We start from the raw sequence: 22,267 nt of genomic DNA on the forward strand, positions 1-22,267 counted from the left end.
CTATTTAAAAAAAGAATTACAAAAAAACATATGAATCATCAGTGTTATCTTAAATTTCAAATTTGTCAAATTTTTAAGTATATATAATATTCAACATTGTTTTAGAAGAATTATGAAAAGTATGTACTTCAGTTAGAGATTTTTGTTTACATTACTGTATTTACACACCACTTAACCAGTTCATATACAGATATATGTTAAAGTTTGATACATAAATGCAAATATAGTCACTGAAAATTTTAATTATTTCGTCTTCAGTGCAATATAATTTTCAGAAAGATCAAAATATGCCACTTCTACCTCCCCATGTTTGAGTCTGGGGTGAATGCACAGTCATGACAAACTAGAATTACATCTAAAGAACTAAAAGTCACAGAGAAAATAACCTTAAGTTTACCAGTAAATATTTTACAATTAGCAAAAATTTAGTAGAGAGAGTCTCAGACTGATATATATTATCTTTGCTCCATTACCGATATAGTGATACTACATTTTATCTTCAAATCATTTAAGATAAAAAATCCCCAATTATGAAATTTAAAAAATAATTAAACAGGATATAAAAAATGATTTAAATCAAATATGAAAATGTCAGTAGATTAGAACTTACCCGACATTACAACTCACTAGAAAGCTACTTCATTTAAAACAGAATGAAGTTGACACAGAAATAGACATAAGGACAAAGACAGGTCATAATAGACATGGCATCTTTATAAACAGTCAGGGTAACACTTCAATATTGTGAAAAATAAGGATTCTTTTAATGACCAAGGCTATTTTTCCATTGATCAGGAAAAAAAAAAAATGAAAGCTAGGATCCTATTTCATATAATGTAAAAAAACTAAAACTCTAAGAGTTTGATGTTCTAAAATATTGGGATGAAATTTTAAAATAATACTTGTGTGATACTGGAGTGTATATCACCATTGTTAGCAAAACAGATAATTCAGAAGCAATAACGGACAAGAGCATTTATACTAGATTTAATATTAATTAGCAAATTTCATTTGCCGAAAGACATAAACCACAGAAAAAAACCTTAAAGAAACATTTACACACATAAAACAAAGAATTAACATTTTTAAAGCCTAACACTTTCAAAATAGTGACAGGAATATACTGCAAAAATAGAAAAATGAGTAGTGGAACTGAAATGAAGAAAAATTCAAATAGACAATAAACATGAAAATATACTTATAATCAGTGTCTTTGAAAGAAATGAAAACCAATAATAAGATAAGATTGCAAGAATTAAAAGTAGCAGTGGCATTCAATTCTGGTGAGAATGTAGGAAATGGACATGCTTATGTAAAAATGTGATTAGCTTTTCTTTTGGGAAATTACAAGGAATGGATCATCATGTGAAATGGTAATGTGTTATCCTATTGGAAAAAAAAATCTAGCAATGGCTATTAAAATTAAAAATACACATACCGTTTGACCAAGCAATGCCACTTCTGGGAATCTATCCTATAGAGGGAAAAAAGGACCAGTATGTAAGGATATAGACACAAAGATATTTATTGCAGCATTGTTTGTTGTGGATCTAAGGAAGAAAGGAAATTGGGTATAATATGAATGTCTACTAATGAGGAAATGATTAAATGAAATGTGATCTATCCAGAATTGCACATAATTATTTAATGGGATGGGTAACTTTATCATTGCTGACTTGGAAGACTGATACCATGAGGAAAACAAATTGAAAATTGAGTGGCATAATCTCATTCTTAAATAGTAGTAACAAAATAATTTATGTGAATGAAATCCTGGGTGCATGATATAAGAAACAGAATACAAAGACCTACATAACCAGATTAGGATTATAAATGGGGAAAAGGATTAAAAGGAATGGAAACTATGTACCCTGTGATACCTTTGAATAGTTTTAGTACCCTATGTACCCTGTGATACCTTTGAATAGTTTTAGTAATTGCTAAGGATGTGTTGATTTTATAATTTTAATAAATAGATTAATTTTATCAGTGGCAATGGAATTATTTTCTGACATTCACCTTTAGTAAAATATCAAAAATAAACAAATTCTCCCTTGTTTACTTATGCCAGTCACCACTGTGTTCATTTTTAGTTACTTGTTCAATATCTATTTCACCTTCCTCCCTATGTGTATCAGCCATGATATACACATGGATTCAGGGTATAACTGACTCCAGCTCATTTTAAGGACACCAAATGGTATAATTCTGTCCACTAGAAATACAATTTGGAGTCACATCATTTTAAATTTTCTTCTCATCAAATTCTAAGGATATTTAAAGAAATAGGTGAAATTAATTTTAATGTATTCTATTTAATCAAATATATATGAAATACATGATTTCAACATGAATTTAATATATAACTTATTAATGAAGTGTTTCATTTTTTTCGTATCTCAAGCTGGAATAGTCAAATTTCAAGAACTTAGTAGTCACATATGACTACTATACTAAATCAGGTGTTAATTAATGAAAACAATGCCATGAAGATGACAATATTCACTGGTGGACCCATAACTCAAGATATTCCAATCAAAGAGAACCCATAATTGTAAAAGAAGAGAAAATCTCCCTCATGTGAAAGAAAGTAACTGGTTGTATTGTTATATGGAAAGGTGGGAAATGTTATGCATGTACAAACTATTGTATTTACTGTCAAATGTAAAACATTAATCCCCCAATAAAGTAAGAAAGAAAGAAAGAAAGAAAGAAAGAAAGAAAGAGAGAAAGAAAGAAAGAAAGAGAAAGAAGAAAGAGAGGGAGGTAGGAAGGAAGGAAGGAAGGAAGGAAGGAAGGAAGGAAGGAAGGAAGGAAGGAAGGAAGGAAGGGAAAAAAGGAACCTTGTAAACTGTTTTTACCAGTCTACAAGCTAGGAAGAATCTTGCAGTTGGACAGAGGAGAAACTGGCTACTGATATTAACATCAGATCTCAGGATTGACATCTACATGAAGTCTGGATATTTCAGTAATAGGATATAATAAATTTTACTATTTCAGTTACTTTGAAATTGATTTACTATTACTTAATTAAAAGTGTCCTACTTGATAAATTACCTATAGGAAGTGCTGTGTCTACCATTTTCTTCTTAAAAAAATTAACTTACAACAAGGCAACAAAAGGGAATAAATAAACAAATATTTTTTAAAATTAACTTAAATGTTTGCATTGTAGTCTATTGATTTGTAGTGAAGGTACTCACTGGTTCAACTAGACTTCTCTGATATTTGTAGGTATCCTCTGGAAACATGTTCAAAGATAATTTATATAGGCTAATCCCTGGTCACTCAGAACAATTTATCATAGTCACTACATGAGGGTGTACTTTCCCACCTATTTTTGAGGTCATCTGGCATTAGTCTCAAGAAACAAGGAGGGAAAGGAAAAACACAGCATAAAACTTGGACCAGATGTGGTCTGGTCCAAGACCAGGATGTGAAGACCAAGGATGTGAAGGGAGAGTGGAGACAGGGGATTGAGTGGAGGATGGTGTACAAGAAACTAAACTGGTGATGGGATCAGTGTGTGGACACTTATCATAGAAGATTGAGAGATTATGCCTATGTGACAACAGCTCTCTTGTAAACAATTATATCCCTAGTAAAACAATAAAAAGAGTATCTTTTCCCTTTAATATTTACATGAGAGGTCAGAGCAGCCAATTTCTTCCACCCTCCATTTACTCTCTTTTCTGGTTTTCCCTCTATAGACCAGCACTCCTCACCTTTGATATTACTGATATTACGGTAGTTAGATCTCTGTTCTTTTGCAACAACTTAACTATACATTGTACATTGTAGGATGTATATTGGGATGATTAGAAGCATTGCCGCTCTCTACATTCCTAGGTGAAAGGATAAATCACCCCTCTCTCAGAAGCTGTGACAAACACACAAAAAAGCTCTAAACATTTCTCAAATGCCCTCCTCCCCTTACTGAGGGTCACTGCTATAGACCAATATCAGTCTGAATGTACAACTGACCTAAATTTTTTTTTTCTGTCTCCAGGGTTATTTCCGGGGGTTGGTGCCTACACTATGAATCCACTGCTCCTGGAGACCATTTTTTCCCTTTTGTTACCCTGGTTGTTTTATCATTGTTGTGGTTATTATTATCACTGTCATGGATGTCATTGTTGTTGGATAAAACAGAGAGAAATGGAGAAAGAAGGAGAAGCCAGAAGGGGAGAGAAAGAGACAACTGCAGACCCGCTTCACCACCTGTGAAGGGACTCCCCTGCAGATGGGGAGCCGGGGCTGGAACCGGGATCCTTCCTCTGGTCCCTGTGTTTTCCACCATGTGCGCTTAACCCACTGCACTACCGCCCTACCCCCTGACCTAATTTTTTAATAGAGCTCAATCACTGCACCATTCATTAGAGCAAGATGAGACCTGAAGACATACACTTCATTAGTTCATCTTGTTTTGTCAGGACTTGTGGTTCTCTCCTCTACTAGATGTGAACCTGTATGGTTCCAGATGGGCTCCTTCTCTGGTTAAGCACTTCTTCCTTTATTCTTCCTTTACCCTGTGATTATCAGGAGCCTGAACTCTCTATTGCAGTTCAGAAAGAAAGGTGGATAGTTCCCTTTGACATCAACCTGAAATTAATTCTATACCACATGTGCTACCAGGGATCAAACCCGGGACGTCATGCTTGAGAGTCCAAAGCTTTACCACTGTGCCACCTCCCGGACCACTAGGAGATTTTTCTAACAACATATTTGTTCACTTATGGCTACTCTTTACTCAGTGACCCTGACCTAGGCCACCGTTCTCCTTCATCAATGCATCTTTAATGACAATCCCATCCCAGTCAATTTCTAACCCATCAAGCCATTCATTAATTCTCTAGTGTATTTATATAATTAGTTTCATTATAAGCATTAGAAAATTCTCTACAGTTCCTCAAACTTATATATAGACTTAATGCAATTCTATTGATTTGGGGACAAAGCTAACAAAGTGTTTCCAAAACTGAAGAACCTAGAAAAGTAGAAACAGCACTGACATAAATGGATAATCAGAAACTTAACATAATCTTATATCTTGACTTATAACAGGACTGAAGTATTAAAGATGAAGGCTAGGATATAGACATATATAAAGACAGACCAATAGGCTAGTGGAATAAGACAGAAAGCCTGTCAATAGCTATACACATGTATATGAACAACTGATTTTTCAGCAAAGGAATAAAGCAATTAAATAGAACAAGAGTGGTTTGCTCAACAAATGGTGTTGGAATAAGTAGATGACTGTATGCAAAAACACATTTTGGTACTTATATACAAAACTGATTCAAAATGAATAATAAACTTAATTGTAAAATATATAACAACGGATATTCTGGGGGGGAAATAGGAGAAAACCTTGGTGATCCCAACTTAGAAAGAGTGCTTAGATACAACATCAAAAGTCTGATCATTTAAAGAAAAATTTGATAAATTTACTTCATCAAAATTTACAACTTCAGTGTATGCCATAGCAAACTGAAAACACATGCTACAAGCTGGGACAAAGATTATCAATTATGCATATCACCCAAAAGTATAAACAACCTAAATGCTCATCAATAAGTAAACAGATAATCATATTGTAATGCATCCATACAATAGAATATTCTGTAACAATAAAAAGTAGTGCACTATTTATATCTGATACAATATAAATGCATCCCAAGAGAGTTCTGCAGAATGAAGTAAACTAGACAACAAAGTATATGAAATTATACATTTATTTCAAGGTTTAGAAAACACAAAGTATTCTTTATTGGTAAAAGTACAATTTCCTGACTGATGACACAGGCTAGATGGGAAAATTACAAAGAGGTGTGAAAAAAAACCGTCTGGGGGAAGAGGGATATTCCATTACCTTGATTGTGATGATAGTTTTACATAATGTATAAGACAAAAACTTAGGGCATTTTGTAGATTAGGTGAAATTGACTTCATACCAGTTGTGCTGCAGTAAAACAGCTTTAATTAAATTAATTAATTAATTTATCTATTTATTTATTTTTGGTGGGTGTTTGTGTGGGAGTGGAAAGCATCACTAGCTCTTAGAAAAAAAGCTCCAGGGAATCAGGTGGTAGCGCAGCAGGTTAAGTGCTGATGGCACAAAGCGCAAGGACAAGCATAAGGATCCCATTTCAAGCCCCCGGCTCTCCACCTGCAAAGGATTTGATCTTTCTCTCCCCCTCTCTGTCTTCCCTTCCTCTCTCCATTTCTCTCTGTCCTATCCAACAACAAAGACATTAATAACAACAACAACAATAATAATAACAACAAGGGTAACAAAAATGGGGGGAAAAATAGATTCCAGGCTCAATGGGATTCACAGTGCTGGCACTGAGTCCTAGCAATAACCCTGGAGGCAAAAAAATAAAAAATAAAAAATAAAAAAGAGAGAAAAAGCTCCACTGCTGGAGTAGACAAAGTCAAAACATTATTAGGACAGTTAAAATTGGTTCATACTACACGGGGTTTCAGAAAAAGTTCAGGGTGTGTTTTTTTTAATATTTATTTATTTTCTCTTTTGTTGCTCTTGTTGGTTTTCATTGTTGTTGTAGTTATTATTGTTGTTGTTATTGATGTCGCCATTGTTAGATAGGACAGAGAAAAATGGAGAGAGAAGGGGAAGACAGAGAGGGAGAAAGAAAGATAGACAGACACCTACAGACCTGCTTCACTGCCTGTGAAGCGACTGCCCTGTAGGTGGGGAGCTGGGGGCTCCAGCCAGGGATCCTTAAGCCAGTCCTTGCGCTTTGCGCCACGTGCGCTTAACCCACTGTGCTACTGCCTGACTCCCAGGGTGTGTTTTGTTTTGCTTTGTTTTATTTTATGCTATAAGTAAATTCAAAGAGAATTCCAAGCACCTGGGTACAAAGTACAATAACGCTAAGGTATGTGAAATAAATAAAGGGTGCATGTTGTACAGGGAAGGATTAGAGTTTTGAGAAGTTCTCCTCAACTATCTCACTTCATTGTACCTATTAAGTAACTCCCAAGAACATTACCACTATCACTAGCCTGAATGCAGTCTTATAGATATGTGTGATCATCATTTTCTGCAGAAAAATTAGAATAAAACTTAAGTGACCTGAATTCTCAAAGATAATAATTAAGTAACATGCTGTTAGCCAGATGTTTTATAACAATATTTTCCCCTATGATTCTAGCAGATCAACTGCATTTACATACAAATAGGTAGCACCTTGGAATCGCACCTAAAAAGTCACCACTGTTCCCTTAAGACATGAAACCCATGTACTGATCTAATAATTCCATTTCAGTATATGATGACAAGTGCATTTTAAAATATACTCCATCGCTTCCAAGTGCTTCTTTAATCCACAAGGACTGGTTTTAGTGTTTAAAATAATTTATCCTAGACATAAAAAACCTTCTGCTTATTCTCCCAGATAATTGATTCTTGATTTGTTAAGATACTAAACACTATGCTTTATACCCTGAAATACAAAACCCCTGGTGAACTCATTCATGTGCCACATGCAGAGCAAATACTGTTTAGTGCCTCAGCACAGAGGCCAAGGGGAGTGGAAAAAAGGAGCAGAATGTTCCTTCCCTTTGTCCTGCTGCTAGCCCAGGGGAAGGTTCCCACTGTCCCTGCAATAAGCATTATCATTTGTTCCACAATCTCTACATGAGGATGTCATGTGGTAGCAACATCTCAAAGCAAATAACCTTCTCAGTTAAAAAAAAAAAAAAGAAAGAAATCTCAAAAAATAACCTCTCCCTTAAAGCTGATCTTTTCAATTAAGAATACATATCACCACCAATTATGACAATGAAAGACTGCAGGAAAATCAGTGATTCCTAAGAGTTCACACTAGGTGTTAATATCATCACAAGATTAACCCCTCTGACCTCTGGGACTTACCCAAAAGTTAGAAACCATTTTCCTGCACAGTGAAAAGCACAAAACATGTTAAATCAGTATTTGCTACATACAAACATTTACGTAATCATCCACAAAGTATGAAAATATTCCTTGAAAGATAGTTTATGTTTCTGGGATATAGACATCTATTTTTCCCCTCGATATAGTATATGTGCTTGAATTTATTATTCTTAGACTTTTCTCTCTTTAAAAGGAAAAAAGAAACTTTAAAATGCATTCTTTCAAGCTAGGTCAAACTCAAGTCACCCATTTCTAAATGTAAATAAAATCCATAGAATATACTTAGTACAGAAGTCGAGTGGTAGCGCAGCGGGATAAGTGCACATGGCACAAAGTGCAAGGACTGGCATAAGGATTCCAGTTCAAGCCCCTGGCTCCCCACCTGCAGGGGAGTCACTTCACAGGCAGTGAAGCAGGTCTGCAGGTGTCTTGTCTTTCTCTCCCCCTCTACCTTCCCCTCCTCTCTCCATTTCTCTCTGTCCTACCCAAAACAATGATATCAATAACTACAAAAATAAAACAAGAGCAACAAAAGGAAATAAATAAATTTTAAAAATGTTAAAAAATAATATACTTAGTAAAACTTTTTCCCCTCTCATACATTTCTATTTATAGAAGCCTCTGCATACAATTTCCCATGGAACTAGTGAAACTACACAGGTGATATATAAGGTGAAGCAGTGTTCGAGGCTACAGGGAAGGAAAGTGTAGCGGTGCAGTAATATCCTGTAAGCATGTCTCCTGTTTCAACTTATAGGCATGAAAAGTCTTCAACCTCAGACCAGAATGTTAAAAGGTAATGTGTACACTCAGTTGAAAGGAATTACCCAGCACAATTCTTAGAAGGTGAGGTATCTATTGCAGAAAAACAGAGAAGAAAAACCAAAGCCATGGTTTCTCTGTTATTTAGTTTTGAAAGTCACTTCCACAATGAGTAAAAGAACAGACAGTTTAGTTCATATGAGTCAGATTGTCAGAGAATATAAGGAGAAACGCCAAGTCTTGAGTGCACCCTTTCAGCTATCACGAACTTTCCACAGTACACCTTCCTTGAGAGGGCCACAGAGGGCTCAACCTGGTACAGCAACAACAGAGCAAATTCAACAAAGGGAACAATACACAATTCAGCTGCCTAGCTCACATGTCTCATTGGATAATGGACGCATTTGGGGACTGCCAGTTATTGCAGCTGGGACTGCCACACCCCAGCAGTGTGTTTATCACAAGTCTCTTTACTAGTCTGGAGCTAATTTAGCATCCTTATAGCATTGGTGTGTGACTTGAGGTTTTCTAGTTGGCTGCAATTCTAAGTGTTAGTTTAAATGTGTTAGCTCCACAAGGAGAATTTCTTTGAGGTCAAGTTTTCTAAAATGTTCAGAGAAGCTACAATGAACAAGGTAAACTCAAGCATATTTTGAAGTCCAGCTTTTATTCAGTCCACACTGTTGGTGTTGTTGCTAAAATTCATGTTTTTGTATAACAAAAAGCACCCATATTCAGTTAATGATAGCTTTCCAACAGACCTCAAGCAGAAAAGGTTGTTTTCCAGTCCCTGATCGGCTGGTATCCTGAACTCTCTAACTTCAAAATCAAGGAACTAACTGAGCACAATGAAATCTCAAATTCATTCAGTTGTTAGTTCCTCACTTACCAAAGAAAGATTCCCTTCTTCCCTTCCTCCCTTCCTCCCTCCCTCCCTCCCTCCCTTCCTTCCTTCCTTCCTTCCTTCCTTCCTCCCTCCCTCCCTCCCTCTCTCCCTTCTGCCTCCAGAGTTATTACTGACCATTGTCTTTTCTTTTTCCTTTTTCTTCTTCTATTTTATTTGGTAGGACAGAAGGAAATTGATTGGGGAAGGAGACACAGAGAGGTAGAGAGAAAGACACCTGCAGACCTTCTTCACCAGTTGTGAAGTGCCCCCTGCTGCAGGTGGAGAGATGGGGATCAAACCCTCTGCATATCACTATGTGTGCTTAGTTGGGGCACCACCACCTGTCCCCCAAGAAAGATATTTTTAACAAGATATTTTATTGAGTCTTCTTCTAGCTCTGAGATTCCAGGATTATAGTTTTCCACATAAAAAATCTGTAATATTTCATACTTCATTCTCCAGATCATTCATCTGTTTTGAAACATAATTTAAAGAACTGATCATGCTAGAACAGATGGACAGGTATAAAGTGACAGACTATTCTAAACAAGGAGCCACCAACCACCATAAGTCCCCTCACACAGTAACACAGAGTCAGAACATGTGTGGTGTCTGTGTCTCCATAATACTCCCCGAAACCTCCTACTAGCAGGGTTGATCATCTGGTGCAAGTGAAAGGTTTAACCAAGCATATGGAGTCAACTGCCCTCCTTTTGACTTTCTGACTCCTCTCCTTGCATAGATCATATTAGCAAAACATTCTTGAGGAAAATGCTACTTAAATGATCTGGCTCTCAGGGGACTTCTTCAGCCTATTTTGTGATCTTTTGCCAAATTACACTGGGCAAAAATCAGTGATTAAGTGAGTGGGAAAAATTAATTACCAATGTATTTTATCTATTGAGGAAAAATTCTTATAACATGCCAGGAACTGTTATAAACACTTTGGAAATATTAGCTATTTTAATATTCCAAACAAGCTAAAACAATATTTTCCAAATGAGAAAGACTAGTATTTTACAAAGTAAGACACGTAAGAAACAAGTTTCTGTATCCCCACATAGTTGGTTAAATGACAGAGATAAAAAAGAAACCCAGACATGTGGTTCCTGGGTCCATCCTCTGAAATATCTATTGAAAAAAGGTCTGAGCATTGAATTCAGTGGAAAGCACAGGCTTCAAACTGTATCAGTAGGTCACCCTGTATAAACCTTGCTGAGAAACTGCTTTAAAAATCCAAAACACACACACACACATACACACAACAAACAAACAAACAAAAACACACCTCTTCAAATTCCCATTTGATTTAGATTAGCTAAAATATTACTCTAGTAAAAGTGAAAAAGAGACTACCACTTCATGACCTTGGGCATTCAAAAGCCCCCTTCACATCCAGAACCTCTCCTAAGAATAGCAGTTATGAACTTGGAGAGGCATTTTAAATTCACTTGGAGAACTGGTCCTGCCTCTGCCCCTAACACACACACACACACACACACACACACACACACACACACACACACACACACACACACACACACACACAATGATGTGTACTCTCAACTGTCTTTAGAAATGCACATACATTTTGATAAGCCTCCTTAGGCGACCTGACCTCTTTTCTTCAGGAGCAGAACTAAGATCTTTTCATAGGTTCCAGAGGTTAGAAGATCAATTCTACATTGTTTCTTATTCCTGTGTCCCTGCCCCTCCCCCCACTCCTGACTACACAACAGATGAATGCAGGCATGATAAGGGATACTGCAAATACATACCAAATATCAAGCTGGCTATTCGATGAATATATAAATGCACCTGACATTTTTTCAGTCTGAAATTCCCTTTTTGCTCTAAGGATATATTACACCATTCTCTTTTTATATATACATGCCACTTTAAATGCTAATTCAGATGCAACACTCAATTTTTTCTTCATTTTGTTTCTGAGTTTCTAACATTCAAAATGACACTGGACTTCCATTTGGCGTTGACAATAGATATTTTGAATACTTGCTTCAATATTTGTAGGGAAAGGAGGCAAGAAAGTACAAAGAAGAAAACTGAATTTGAAAACTTCTTCCAAATATAGTTGACATGTCCTTTATTTTGCTTGAATTAAGCTCTCCCCCCACCCCAGGAAATGTTACCTTCTCCATGTTGAAAATTTCATAAATCCAATTCAACTCACTTGTAAAACCAAGGGGATTTCCTCTCCCTGCATTCTAGAAATTACCTCATTTCACTCAAACTGCTTTTCTAAGCAGTGTGCCAAGACAGTATGATATGGCTGAAATATAAGTGGCCTGAAATATGTCTTCTTTTAAAGCATACAAAGACCTGGAGATGTTAATTACAACCCCAGGATTCCAAAGTAAAAAAAAAAAAACCCTAATCCAGTAAATTCCACTCAGTAGGTATGAAACAAACTATTTCATTTGCAAATAGACCCAGTTTCTCCCAGATGTTTCCAGTAACCACAGATTTTCTCAGTTTCTGCAGTCCTAACCACTCCTTGAGAATGTGTTCTTCTTCTGCTACCCACTGTTCCATCTGGACACTTTTCTTCATCTGCACAAGAGACATTAGAAAAAAAAATCGGGGGGGGGGGGGCTGGATGGTGGCAGACAAGGTTGAGTGCACAGGTTATAATGGACTTGGGTTTGAGGACCTAGTCCCCACCTGCAGGGGTGTTGGGAACATGTGTAAGCCTGATAGAGCTTAGGGAGAACCATCCCCATCTTTGGATGGAGGTCTGAGAAGATAACCTCTTGGTAAGTCTCTCTCAACCGAGGTGAGCATAAGGGGGGAAACTCAGACTTGGTTCTTTCCTTCTTGACTCTCAGGCCCACAGATACCACAGTACTTCCCTCCATTAACCACAGGCCACATGGCTGCAGATTCACTTATTCAAAGTCACCTTCTGATCACAGAAGAACACACCTTATCACACACTTCATCACACACCTCAGACCTCAGACAAGAGAAATTCCAAACTATATGGCTCTTTGATATTCATCTTCTCTCTGTCTCACCCTACTGGTTTAACCCCTATGCTTCTCTCAAATACCTTTGGATAATTAAGTTGCTTGTGTCATGGAGAATAACTGTTTTGTATCTCGTCAATTCCTGTCATACCAGCCCCGTACCTTAGGGGCATGCTGACTGTTAAGAAACCTGTAATTTCTGTCATATTTCAACAATAATTAACTTCATTGCTTTTCTATTTAACTCATGTCCACTTTGCTAATAAACGGACTCTAGGATTCTGGGACTCAAGGACTCATATTCTAGATTCACACTGAGTCCCCTGGTGTCTTTTACTTTGTGTCACCCCTGTCGTGAGTGAGAAAGAACCAGCCCGTTACCTTTCCCCTGGAGGATACCCTGCCGGAGAAGGAGAGAGACACCCCGAAACAGGGGGAAGCAGGGCTGCAGATGGCTCTCTCTCTCTCTCTCTCCCTCTCTATCTCCTCTCCCCTCTCAGTTTTTGGCTGTCTCAATCCAATTAATAAATAAATATAATTTTAAAAAATTAAAAAAACATTTCTACATTAAAAAAATTGAAGTTTATCACCCTACTACACATTTATTAACCAGCAGAAGTGGTGAAATTCTTTTCAGTAGTTGTTCTCTATCTGGTAGCTTTGTCTCTGCCATTCCACCAGAAGATCATAAAAAAATCATCTGCAGCTGCACCAACTATAGTGATGCCCTGCCCAAAGGTAGAATGTATCTGTCTGTGAGACATGAGGAGAAAATAACCTCAGGATACAATGAAAATAGATTTCTGCTTTTGGAAAGTCTGTAGTTGTGTGGGCATGTTTAAATTAGCTCTCTTAATTGCAGGAAGACAGGCATTCTAGTAGACATCAAACTACTATATGTTAGTAGATAACAACCTTACTTATTTCAAGGCTTACATAACACAGACCATTTTCAGAAGAATGATGAAAGAAACTAATAGATTAAAAAAACAGAATAGAAAAGGGACATGTAAACTTTATAGAGAGGCATAATTTTAAGGATTTGTAGTGTTACAAGATCAAACCATTTAAACAAGCCCAGAAAATTCCTATATTGTCTTTTAGTAATCTCTACACCACAGCAACCCTTCAGCATGCAGAAGTACACTTTTCCAGGACTTCTGAGCACATCTGGAGCCATTTCTGCTGCTGGATAGCCTTTAAAAACTGTGTGTGGCCACAAAATATAAAGCCTAGGAACTGAGTATTTGTCACACTTTTTACCAAGAAAAAATTTTAATTGCAGAAAATTAATGGATTTTAGATCAGCAGAGATCCATGGGAAAAAAAAAAGTGCACTTATATTCATGATTAAAAGATGTAGAAGAAAGATTATGTTAAGTAGCAAAGAGAATTTACCAAGTATAGTGCTGTTTGTTTTCTGTGTGGGGAAATCTCAAAACGATGAAAAAGCAAACCTGGATGAAGTAGGGGAGCTGGCCCCAACTAATTTCCCTCTTCCTCTCTCCAAGGAATTCCATGAAAAGGAAGCTCTCTGTCCTGGGGAGCTGTTTATTTGGACAATTAACAAAGTACAAAGGGATCCCTTAAAAAGAAATGGTAGCTGCCAGGGAAGCTTTGGTTTTGTTCCTTACATATCTATTAGCTCACACGGAGGGCTCTTTTTCACTCTTTTCCCATTTTCTTGGGTGGGAAACAAACACCTTCCAGAGCTTTTCAATTTAGAAGTGTCATTACCAGACCCACATTCTACATATGGGTGAAGTTACACAGAAAAAAAAAATCCAAAGGAAGCTGAGAGTTTATGCACTCCACAATGAAATTTGACCACCAAAGATCTGACCTGAGAAATCAAACCCTGGAGTTATTATTGGTACTCATGCAGCAAACACTGAAAGGAACAAGAGAGAAAGCAAGTAGACTGACTATGCTGAGCAGTTCACAGACGTGCAGGTTATCACTTTTTTTTGAGAAAATGTGGTAGAAGATTCAAACTACTTATATATGGACCATTTTTTTGCTGTTAGGAAGCTCAGGAAATCTTATCAGATGACTACTAAGTTGGCACCAATAAATAACAAAGACACTCACATCCTTCAATAGATTTGTTTTTAAAATCACCCTAGTGTCTATTTAAAATAGATACTTTTCCGCAAAGTCATTAAAGAGCCCTGTAACACCCAATGAGGGACCATCTAAATACATCAAACACCTACTGAAAGAACTACAAAAATACATCAATAGTAATACAATAATAGTAGGAGACTTTAACACCCCACTCTCACACTTAGACAGATCAACAAAGCAGAGAATCAACAAAGAAACAAGAGAATTAAATGAAGAGATGGACAGACTAGATCTCCTGGACATTTTCAGAGTTCTTCACCCCAAAAAACCAGAATACACATTCTTTTCAAATCCACACAACACATATTCAAGGATAGACCACATGTTAGGCCACACAAAGACAACATCAGGGAGTCGGGCTGTAGCGCAGCGGGTTAAGCGCAGGTGGCGCAAAGCACAAGGAATAAAAAAAGCAAAGCACAAGGCATAAGGATCCTGGTTCGAACCCCGGCTCCCCACCTGCAGGGGAGTCGCTTCACAGGCGGTGAAGCAGGTCTGCAGGTGTCTATCTTTCTCTCCTCTTCTCTGTCTTTCCCTCCTCTCTCCATTTCTCTCTGTCCTATCCAACAACGACAACAACAATAATAACTACAACAATAAAACACCAAGGGCAACAAAAGGGAATAAATAAATAAAATAAATATTAAAAAAAGTATTAAAAAAAAAGACAACATCAACAAATTCAAGAGCACTGAAATCATCCCAAGTATCTTCTCAGACCACAGGGGAGTAAAGCTAACATTTAACAATAAACAGAAAATTACTAAAAGACACAGAATTTGGAAACTAAAGAACATACTGCTTAAGAACCACTGGGTCAAGCAAGAAATTCAGATGTTCCAGGAAACAAATGAAAATGAAGACACAAGCTTCAAAATATTTGGGACACAGCTTTAGCAGTATTGAGATGGAAACTCATAGACATACAATCACATATGAAACAACAAGAAAAAGCTCAAATAAATGACCTTGCTGCACACCTTAAGGACTTAGAGGAAGAGGAACAAAGGAACCCTAAAGCATCCAAAAGGACAGAAATCACTAAAATTAGAGCAGAAATAAAGAACCTCACTCCTGTGAGAATGCCATACATCAAAAAGGACAGCAGAAACAAATGCTGGAGAGGCTGTGGGGACAGAGGAATCCTTCTGCACTGCTGGAGGGAGTGTAAATTGGTCCAGCCTCTCTGGAGAGTAGCCTGGAGAACTCTCACAGGCTAGACATGGACCTTCCATATGACCCAGCAATTCCTCTACTGGGGATGTACCCCAAGGATTCCATAATGCCCAACCAAAAAGATATGTGTACACCTATGTTCATAGCACCACAATTCATAATAGCTAAAACCTGGAAGCAACCCAGGTGCCCAACAACAGATGAGTAGCTCAGAAACCTGTGGTATATATACACAGTGGACTACTACGCAGCTATCAAGGACAATGAACCCACCTTCTCTGACTCATCTTGGTTGGAGCTAGAAGGAATTATGTTCAGTGAGCTAAGTCAGAAAGATAAAGATGAGTATGGGATGATCCCACTCATCAACAGAAGCTGAGAAAGAAGAACAGAAAGGGAAACTCAAAGCAGGAGTTGACTAAATCTGGAGTAGGACACCAAAGACAAAACGCTGGGGTAAGGGTAAGGGTGGACATTCGGCTTCCCGGGGAGGTGGGGGGAGTGGGGGTGAGGGTGGGATAGAATATAATCTTTTGGTGGTGGGAATGTATACTCTTATTAATTTGTAGTCATACAAATCACTATTTAATTAATATGAGAGGGGATAATTTATTGTCAAGTCTCAAACTTTTTAAAACACAGACTGAATCTTTTTAATACATAGGCTGAATCTTTGATATGTTGACTCTCTCAAAAGCCTAGAACAGGGAGAACAGAAGCAACCAGTGGCACAACTATATACAAGATGTTTGGTATTATACAGCAAATCCTAACAAAGGGACTTTTCAAAGTTAACCCAATTACCAAATAATGTGATGATAACAATAACTATCTATTGTCTTCTTGAACCCTAAGACAGCAGGAACCTCACATTTCCACTATAGAGCCTATATTTCCCCCAGTCCTGGAACCATAAGGTGGGGGGGGACTTTCCTGCATGCTTCTCTCAATTCATATCAAATAATATTGCATCTGCCAATCACAACCTAATCAATGCAAAGAGTGCCACCTCAGCATGCTTTACTTCAGACTGTGGCCAGAGACTTCAGGTGTGGAATGACAACCCTTCAGCTTCATTACTCGGGTGAGACCTTTCCTTTATAGTATTCTCTAATTCCATTCCAGGTGGTTCACTTCCTAACAAAGTCCCAAAACCTAGATATACACCAGGTCCGTGAGATAGAGCATATGTTCACACATATCCATAAACTCGGGCAAAAAATATACCTGAAAGCAAAAGTACACAATAGTCTGCAGTGAGTACCCTCCAACACTTCATCTGCACTATTCCAGCATTTAGGTCCATAATTGTTCAACAATTTGTTTGGCTTTGTATGTTAACTCTCTTTTCAGCCACCAGGTTCCAGATGCCAGCATGATGCCAACCAGACTTCCTTGGACAGAGGACCCCACCAACGTGTCCTGGAGCTCCACTTCCCCAGAGACCCACCCTACTAGGGAAAGAGAAAGGCAGACTGGGAGTATGGACTGACCAGTCAATGCCCATGTTCAGTGAGGAAGCAATTACAGAAGCCAGACCTTCCACCTTCTACAACCCACAATGACCTTGGGTCCATACTCCCAGAGGGGTAAAGAATAGGAAAGCTATCAGGGGAGGGGATGGGATATAGAGATCTGGTGGCTGGAGTTGTGTGAAGTTGTACCCCTTCTATCTTACAGTTTTGTTAATGTCTCCCTTTTTAAATAAATAAATTAATTAATTAAAAAATTATGATAGTTCTCACACACAAAAAAAGCCCTGTATGTGGAAGGTAATCATGTTGTAGAGGGAAAATTTGTCTAATCAAAAGCATTTCCTGTTGCAACTTATTAGAACATCAGTCTCTAGGGCACAGTGACATAGGCTGGGGTCTAGTGGAAATACAAACATGTTCTCCAGAAATAATAATCCAGTGTCCTTGTGAGCCTAAATTCATAGAAGCTTTAAAACTTAGAAAGCAGGAAGCAAAAGAGATACTAATGAAATGTTCATGGCTGATAAAGTTTTGGTTCCTAGATGCAAAGGGTAAAATTTGCAAAAATTTAGTCAAAAGAATTAATTCTATCTTTCAATAGTCACCATATACACTTCTAATGCTCCAAATTAAGATTTGCATAAATTTATTTTTTAAACACTGTTTCATTCCTTAAAATCAACAGAAAACACATACAACTCCAGATATTTCTAGACTACCCCTTACATAGTCCACAACAACCATATAATGAGAACATTAAATACATTATCATGCTACGACTTGCTAGTAGATAAAAAATGACTCAAGCCCATATTATCTCTGAAAATAAAATGATGAAATACAATATAAAGAAATCAAGTGAGATTCATAAATTCAATAAAATCTAACACTAGCAGACATAAGTTTACCTGGTGTCAAGAATTTATCAATTCAAAGGAAAAAGCATATTTTACTCTGGATAATAACTAGTAAGATGAACCACTGCTGATTTTCAGATTATGTAGAAAAAAACTAATTATTCAGATGAATTTATACTGTTCACTGACCAAATAATGGGTTTGTTTCATTATATAATAGGATGTTTCATAATAAGAGTCTTCAGGGCATAAATATGCATTTTGGTTTACAATGTCCAGAAGAAACAAATTTTGGAAATTCTGAGTTACTTTTAAAACGTATTCATATTTGACATTTATAAATAAATGAAAATTGGTTTGATCCATTTGATTACTATTAACCTTTCAATCACCACTAAAAGTATAACTCAGAAAATATTGGAACGTTATACTATAAAAAATACAAAAATAGTTAACTAAATAATGCTACTTACAGACTTCCTCTTCTGGGAAGACTCAGCTCCTTCTGTAAAAAAGAAAACAAACAAAAAAGCATGTATGAGATGCTGTATTAACATTAGACTACCAGCAGACCTATGTATAGCCTTCATTATTCTTGAGATTGCATTTCCATACTGAGAAGATTTTATGTCATAATGCTATGCCAGACCCCTTCTTACCATCATTCTCTTTACACTGACATTAAGGTGAAAACACTGTTAATCTACATTCTAAAGCAGAACAGATATTAATCTTCCCCAAGCAACTACAATAAAATACTGAGTTGAGTTACATGGTTTTATAAGTGAACATAAAGAAAATTTGAGGGCCAACAGGACTTTTTATAAAGAGAAAATAGATATGAGGAGATACATTATAAGTTTATATTTAAATAAAAGGTGAAAATAATAGGGTTATTAAAATACGGGGTGAAGTTTAATTAGCTACCATATACTGCAGCAGATTCAAAGGGAGAGATGAAAAGGTATTAAAAGGGGCTTGAGGACCAGTGTCTCATGGTGGAGGAAGATGACAAGCTGATGATGGGTTTGGTGTGGTGACAACCATCAGGGGGAGATAAGAAACTGTACACATGTCACAACAATAATTCTGTAAATCAACACTTCCCCCAATAAAGTTATTTAATAAAAAGAAAGAAGCTACTAAATCAAACTATTTGCCCCCTCCCCCAAAAAAACATAAACTCAGGCAAACACTACGTATCTTTTTTTTAAATTTTTTATTTTAATATTTATTTTATTTATTTATTCCCTTTGTTGCCCTTGTTGTTTTATTGTTGTAGTTATTGTTGTTGTTGTCATAGTTGGATAGGAGAGAAATGGAGAGAGGAGGGGAAGACAGAGAGGAGGAGAGAAAGTTAGACACCTGCAGACCTGCTTCACCGCCTGTGAAGCGACTCCCCTGCAGGTGGGGAGCCGGGGTTCGAACCGGGATTCTTATGCCAGTCCTTATGTCTTGCGCCACCTGCGCTTAACCCGCTGTGCTACAGCCCGATTCCCGTATCTTATTTTTTTAAAGCTAAATAATTCTTTTTTTATTTTTATTTTTTTCCAATGTCTTTATTTATTTATTGGATAGAGTCAGAAATCGAGAGAGAAGGGGGAGATAGAGAGGTTGAGAGACAGAGAGACACCTGCAGCACTGCTTCACTACTTGTGAAGCTTTCCCCCTGAAGGTGGGAACTGGGGGCTTGAATCCAGGTTCTTGCACATTGTAACATGTGTGCTCAACCAGGTGCGCCACCTCCCAGCCTCAAGAATTCTTGTATTACTTCTTAAAATATAATTTATCACTTAGAATATTTAAATCTAGGTTAAAAACAAACATCTAAAAATGTAACCAGGAAGTTAACAACAATTGATCAAGTGCATGATTGGTTCAAATAGCAGTCTCACATTTATCTCAATGAAGATCATTATCTACCTGAACTAGAGAGATGCTTTGGGATGTCACACCTTCACCAACAAAAAGTCAACAAACAAATTAGGCAACCAAACAAATAAGCAAAGAAGGAAACAGAAATAGTTCTAACCACCAAGGAAGTTTTTAGGAGCCCTGGTAGTCAAAAATGAATACTTGATGTCAGCATTTAAAGAATGAGTCATCTGGCTATTTAAACTCATAAAATCCTACATTGCAAGTTCAGAAGGCTCAACTAAATGTAGAGTTTTGTTCCTATAATTATCTTTTTTTTTCCTTCCAGAAGTTTAAACAACCCCTGAAAGGCGTTCCCCCTCCAGCATCAAACTCACCTTTTCTGTCCCATATATGTTCATAGAGAAGAAATGGAAAAGGAAGAGGGAGACAGAGAGGCAAGACACCTGCAGCACAACTTCATCACTTGTGAAGCTTCTTCTGCCTTGCAGGTAGGAATGAGGGCTTGACTCCAGGTCCTTGTGCATCATATGTACCCTCTGCACCACTGCCCCAACTGCCCCCTACTTTTTATCTGATTCTTAAATGTTTGCTATGAACATGGTAACATGGTTGCAGATCTTACTTCTAGAACATGCAACTTGGGGCCAAGAGGTTGTGTAACAGCTAGAGTATCACACATGCAACCATGAGGTTTAAAATTAAACCCCTCAACACTGCAAATGCTAAAGTTTATTTATATTTGTATTCATATTCTCTCTGTGTCTCTGTCTCTCTCTCTCTCTCTTTCCCTCCTTCTCTCCCTCTCTTTTTCTCTTTCACACCTCAACCCTCTCATTAGTGGGCAAATAGAAAACAGACCTTCTGTAATTTAGATAATAAAACAGAGAATGTTACTTTAAATATAAAATGCCTTGTTTAGTCACAAGTATCATCATATACCTGTTTATAAGTAATAATCATCATCTAGCTATTTGAAAGAACAACAAACAGCAATTTTAGGAAAAGTATAGATTCCTCTTCACCCTAAAAACTAACATTTTCTCTTCAAGGACTACAAGACTCACTGCTGAAATATTTTTTGTTTTATTTTATTTTATCTTTTTCTTTAATGCTTGATTAACCTCACGAAATTACAGTGTATACTTAATTTAGCTTCTTGGTCCTGAAACATAAATATACCTTCACTTTAAAAAGCCTGTAATGATAAGAGAAAATTCTCTGACCAAGAATTCTCCTTGAGAACTGAGACAAAAGGGGGCCAGGCGGTGGCACACTTGGTTAAGTGTACACACTACAGTGCGCAAGAACCTGGGTTCAAGCCCCGGGGTCCCCACCTGCAGGGGGAAAGTTTCACGAGTGGTGAGGCAGGGCTGCAGGTGTCTCTCTATATCTCTCCATCTCTATCTTCTCTTCCCTTCAATTTCTCTCTGTCTCTATCCAATAATAAATAAAGTTTTAAGAAATAATTTAAAATATTTAAAAAAAAGAACTGAGACATAAATAGAAAAACTAATGGTTGATTTTCTTTATGTGTATTTTTGGTTATAAGGAGCACTGAGAAATTAGTTTTGTATTCAGGTATTAAAAAGAAAGGGGAAAAAAGAGGTCTTTAGAAGCAACCATTCACCTAATTATTTACTTCAGATAGGAATTATTGAAAACTACTGCATAGCAGAGGTTAAGAACTTAACCAAGTAATTACTGCTCTGTCCAGTAAGCTGATCTGACAGCATCATAAAAAGAAAAGGGGTGCTAGAGTTGTTGTCATTAGTAAAAGACAAAATAATGTCAGCTGTTATTTCTACTCTTTATGCAAACTGAGAAGATATAGGAGACAGAGGGCCTAATGAATGGTCCCAAATAGTTTAATAATCAGTCATATTCTACCAAGTGACCCCGCCCTAAGCCGGCTGCTCTGCTATGAGAAAAAGCTGCTGAAACAGCAAGATAAGGAATAAAAACCAACCCTGTTTTTTTTAATCAGAAGCCTTTCCAACAGGTCTAGAATTAGGAGTTCTAAACAAGAAGAAAGGTTACAGTGGGTAACACAGCACTGATGCTCCACAGGACGACAGCCAAGGTTCCAAGATGAGGAGCAGAGGACATTTAATAGGCCACTGTCAGCTGACCTGAAGCTTCCACACTAACCAAGCTGAAGGAGCTAATCCACCTGACGGCTTGAATGTCAGGTCTGG

At 37.2% G+C, this 22,267-nt stretch overlaps 1 protein-coding gene across 6 annotated transcripts in view; it reads right to left on the reverse strand.

The window, feature by feature from the left end:
* Window positions 1–22,267, reverse strand: part of MAST4 (microtubule associated serine/threonine kinase family member 4) — a 724,287-nt gene that overhangs the window by 317,601 nt on the left and 384,419 nt on the right. For 3 of the 6 annotated variants that reach the window (XM_060191258.1, XM_060191257.1, XM_060191261.1), the window contains 2 exons: window positions 18,668–18,699; window positions 1,439–1,474 (listed from right to left, as the gene is read on the reverse strand). In XM_060191258.1, coding sequence (XP_060047241.1) covers window positions 1,439–1,474; window positions 18,668–18,699 — 68 coding nt within the window. The remainder of the gene's footprint in view (window positions 1–1,438; window positions 1,475–18,667; window positions 18,700–22,267) is intronic. The other 3 variants (XM_060191259.1, XM_016188336.2, XM_060191262.1) reach the window with 1 other exon arrangement.

This window comes from Erinaceus europaeus, chromosome 5 (assembly GCF_950295315.1).
Source record: "Erinaceus europaeus chromosome 5, mEriEur2.1, whole genome shotgun sequence".
Lineage (NCBI taxonomy): Eukaryota > Metazoa > Chordata > Mammalia > Eulipotyphla > Erinaceidae > Erinaceus > Erinaceus europaeus.